Source organism: Drosophila biarmipes, chromosome 2L (assembly GCF_025231255.1).
Source record: "Drosophila biarmipes strain raj3 chromosome 2L, RU_DBia_V1.1, whole genome shotgun sequence".
Lineage (NCBI taxonomy): Eukaryota > Metazoa > Arthropoda > Insecta > Diptera > Drosophilidae > Drosophila > Drosophila biarmipes.
In genome coordinates this window covers 806,601-810,825 of record NC_066612.1, presented here as the reverse complement: position 1 = coordinate 810,825, position 4,225 = coordinate 806,601, and the positions used below count along the sequence as shown (strand labels likewise).

The window sequence follows — 4,225 nt, the reverse complement described above, 5'->3', positions numbered from 1 at the left end:
TGCACATGCAGATTGGCCAACAGCGATAGCGATAGCCTTTTATTTGCCTTTCGTCTGTTTTTGGATTTTGGAGCTCCGAGTTTTCCGACTCGCGGAATGGAGTTGTTGCTGGGCCCGGCGATGGGGCCAGATGAACAATTTCCTTCCCGACGCGAACTCCACCGAACCAAGCCAAAAACCAAGCCACCTGACCAGGATCGAATCGCTGGGGTGCGAGAGGCCGGGGCCCGGGCCTTTTCCCCGGCCCACGCTCGACGGGTCCACCGTTTTCGGCCCGTCTTGCGGGGCCTCGATGAAAAATTTGCAAATTGGAATTATTTATTTATTGATGCATGTTTGATGTGACGCTTTGTGGAGGCTCCCAAGCCCCAGGCCCCCTTTTGCACATTCACTCTCATGTAACGAATCGCCTTTTTAGCTGCGGGCCACAAATGCAATCGGCAAACACAGAAAGAGGAAAACTCTGAAAAGTCGGGGGAAGCTGGCCGGGCGAAGGCCGCACATGTGTGAGAAATGGCTGTTTGTTTTATGCAAATGATCATCGCATTGCAGCTGGATTCGCTCTGCCGGTCGCCGTTCCAAATTTTCGGCTAGTGCAATTAAAAACCGAAAGTGTGAAGGAGCTGGGTTTTTGCAGACCACTATAAGATGGGGCGATTGGCACTGGGAGTTCGGAGAGAAAAGTGCGGGCTTAGGTAACGGAAAAGGGAAAAGGCTGAAATCGGTCTCACTTTCTCCCTTCATTATATTTTCGAGGGGAAAGGTTTTACAGACTCGATGGGTCGATGGGATCAATGTGATGTGCGCACAGTGCTTTGAAATCACTTTTTATAGAGTCTAAAAGTAGGCTACATCTAAAGTCATTAGAATACATTCCGAAAACAGTACCTTAAAAGGTACTATGTATTTGAAAAATACTAAACGGAACGAAATCAACGAAGAGTTTTATTTCAACACAATAAATAATTTATATTTCGTAAATAACTTCGCTGTTGGCCATAGAAACACATGCAATTTAAACTCCCAGCACAAATCCATGGATGCAGTCAAGGGACTTACATCATTCCACTGTCGATGTCCCTGACCTCGACCTGCTCCATGCCGGGAATGGCCTTGACCATCTCGTTCATCTCCTCGGCAGAGGGTCCGTCGCTGCTGGAGGCGCTCATGCCACCACCACCGCCTCCACCCCCCATTCCGCCGAAACCACCTCCCATGCCACCAAGGCCGCCCATTCCGCCCATTCCTCCCATGCCACCCATGCCACCCATTCCACTGAGGGCTGCCAGCTCCTCCAGGCCGCCCATGTTCATGTCCAGGCCGTCATCCATTCCTCCGCCAGCTGCAGCCAACTTGGCCAGGAGATCATCGTTCCTGGAGTCTGTGATCACCACCTCCGTGGTGCTCAGGAGGGAAGCCACTCCGGCTGCATCCGTGATGGCGGTGCGCACCACCTTGGTGGGATCGATGATGCCCTTCTCCACCAGCCGGCAGTACTCGTCGCCCATGGCGTCGTAGCCATAGTCCCCCGAGCCCTCCAGTACTTTCGCCACCACCATGGCGCCATCCACTCCCGCGTTCTGGGCAATCGTCTGGCAGGGCATGCGCAGGGCATTGCAGATGATATCGACGCCCTTCTGGAGGTCGGCACTCTCCATCTTCAGCTTCTGGAGATGGGGAATGCAGCGCAGGAAGGCCGTTCCGCCTCCGGGGACAATGCCCTCCTCGATGGCCGCTCGGGTGGCATTCAGGGCGTCCACCACGCGGTCCTTCTTCTCGCCCACCTCCACCTCGCTTCCTCCTCCAATGTGGAGCACGGCCACGCCCTTTGTTAGGGCGGATAGGCGCTGGCGTAGCCGATCCCGCTGCTCCGGCTTGGTCTGCTTGTCCGCCAGCTCATCCTTGATCTGCTGGATGCGCATCTCCAGAAGCCCCGGCTTGGGCTTACCCTGCAGCAGCATGGTGCTGTCCTTGCTGATCACAGCCTCGCCCACCTGGCCCAGATCCTCCAGCTTGGCCTCCTCCATCTTGGAGTAGTTGACATCGTCGCCGAATATCGTTGCTCCCGTGGCAGCGGATATGTCGCCAATGAGCTCCTTGCGGTGGTGTCCATAGCTGGGCGACTTGACCGCGCACACCTGGAGGCCCAGTCTCAGCTTATTGAGGACCAAGGCATTCAGGGCCTCTCCACTGATGTCCTCGGCAATGATGATCAGGGGACGACGCTGCCTCAGAGATTGCTCCAGACCCTTGACGATCTGCGGCAGACCGGTGATCTTCTTCAGGGAAATCATCACGAAGGCATTGGTAAACTCCACCTTGGAGCCCTTGGAGCTGTTCACAAAGAAGGGCGACACGTAGCCATTGTCGAAGCGCAGACCCTGGATGATACTGAGCTCGTCCTTGAGGCGCTTGCCCTCCTTCACCGTGATGGTTCCCTTGGCGCCCACTTTATCGGTGGCCTCGCCAATGAGTCGTCCTATCTCGGTGTCTCCATTGGCGGAGAGAGTGGCCACCTGCTGGATCTCCTCGCGGGTCTCCACCGACTTGGACATCTCCTTCAGCTTCGCCTTCACCACATCCACCGCCAGCATGACCCCGCGTCGAATCTCCATGGGATTGGCCCCCATGGTGATCTGGTTGAATCCCTCCTTGGCAATTGCCCGAGCCAAAACAGTGGCCGTCGTAGTGCCATCTCCCGCCGACTCATTCGTGTTGTCGGCCACATCCTGGACCAACTTGGCCCCCAGATTCATGTGCTGGTCCTTCAGGGCGATCGAGCGCGCCACCGTGAAGCCGTCCTTGGTGATCTTCGGCGAGGTCCAGGGTCGTTCGACGATCACACTGCGACCCTTGGGACCCATGGTCACGGCCACGGCATCCGCCAGAACATCCACGCCCCGGATCATCAGGGCCCGCACTCCAGGTCCGAAGCGCACCTCCTTCGAGTACATCCGCGCGAAACAGCGGCTCGAGACGATCGCCTCGGACACACACGACCGGAACATTTTCGCACTTACAAAGAAAGCTAGAACTAAGAAAATTTCCAAACTTATTCAATGGTATAAATATTTTTGGTTCGATTTCAGCCACGAAGTGAGTACAAACGATAATAATGGAGACTGATAGGGCGGCAGTGAGGGAAGGAAAGGCACTTAACCGAAGGCCTACTATTTTAGATTGTAACTTAACAATCTCTGCCGCTGCTCTGCCAACACACACAGTATCCAACTAAAAGTTATTTCGTAATATTTATAAATAATATTACAGATGCTTGATAGTTATACATCCTGAAGCTGCACCAATATTTAATCGTGTTCCTGCCGAAGCCAAGAGACCATTTTCCTTTGAACCTATTCCTGAGCGAATAGGAACCATTCCTTCCCTGTTTGTATTGACTTTCCTCGAGCACTTATCGGGCTGTTCATTTGTCTAGCTGGTAGAGGTTTTCAGGCAATCGCCAGTTTTCACAACTTGCATTAGTCTGGCGCCTGGCCGTCTGGGATCTGCGGCTCCTCGATCTCCGCCGCTCGATGCCCGATGTTCGACAACAGAAGCCGGGCCTTCTGTTTGCCGGAATAAATTAGCGTGCAGCTAATAAGCCCCGACGTTCTGGGTGGAGACTGCCCATTGCAGTTCCACGCGGTTCTACGGGCTTCTGACCCACAAAACAGAGCAGCGTCTGCACATTTCCCAGAACCGCTGTGGACTCTGGATCCCCGAGGAGGAGGATGGATGCATTTTCCTTGGCCGGCCGTTCCCATTTCGAAGGCAGCTGTCAAAAATCGTTTGCTGCCTACTGCAAGCCAAAGAAATTCACACATTTTGCTGCAAGCCAAATGGCAAATGGAAATGGGGAGTTTGAGGCGGAGATGGAAATGGAGATGGGATGGAAATGCTGGGTGCACTGCGGGCATAAATTTGAAATATTTTTAATAGAATTGGTGTGTTTCGATGAAAACTCAATCACCTTCCATTTTATGAAAGGCATTATTTTTCCTTTTTAATGAACTACCCATAAACATACACAGCTAAAAAAATGAGTTGAATTTCCCAATTTCCAGTACAAATTTTACATTATAGAGGGATAAATTACATAGTTCTATGGTTTATATTTTGTCTGTGCACAGTCGACTTACTCTGAACATTTTCTCCCTGTGCTGGGGACAGGGATCTCTATTGGAGCTGGGGTCGTCACTGGAATCGGGGTCCGTTTCCTGGCCGC

The 4,225-nt window shown here is 53.0% G+C and overlaps 1 protein-coding gene across 1 annotated transcript; it reads right to left on the bottom strand.

Annotated features, from left to right (window-relative positions):
* Positions 1–932: 932 nt before the first annotated feature.
* On the bottom strand, positions 933–3,148 carry LOC108028955 (60 kDa heat shock protein homolog 1, mitochondrial). The gene has a single exon (XM_017100993.3). The coding sequence runs from the start codon at positions 3,006–3,008 to the stop codon at positions 1,056–1,058; it is 1,953 nt and encodes a 650-aa protein (XP_016956482.1). The 5' UTR covers positions 3,009–3,148; the 3' UTR covers positions 933–1,055.
* Between the last annotated feature and the right edge of the window lie 1,077 nt (positions 3,149–4,225).

What these genes read in the sequence shown, in the direction of transcription:
- LOC108028955 (XM_017100993.3), bottom strand. Translation starts at nt 3,008, where the DNA reads ATGTTCCGGTCGTGTGTGTCCGAGGCGATCGTCTCGAGCCGCTGTTTC.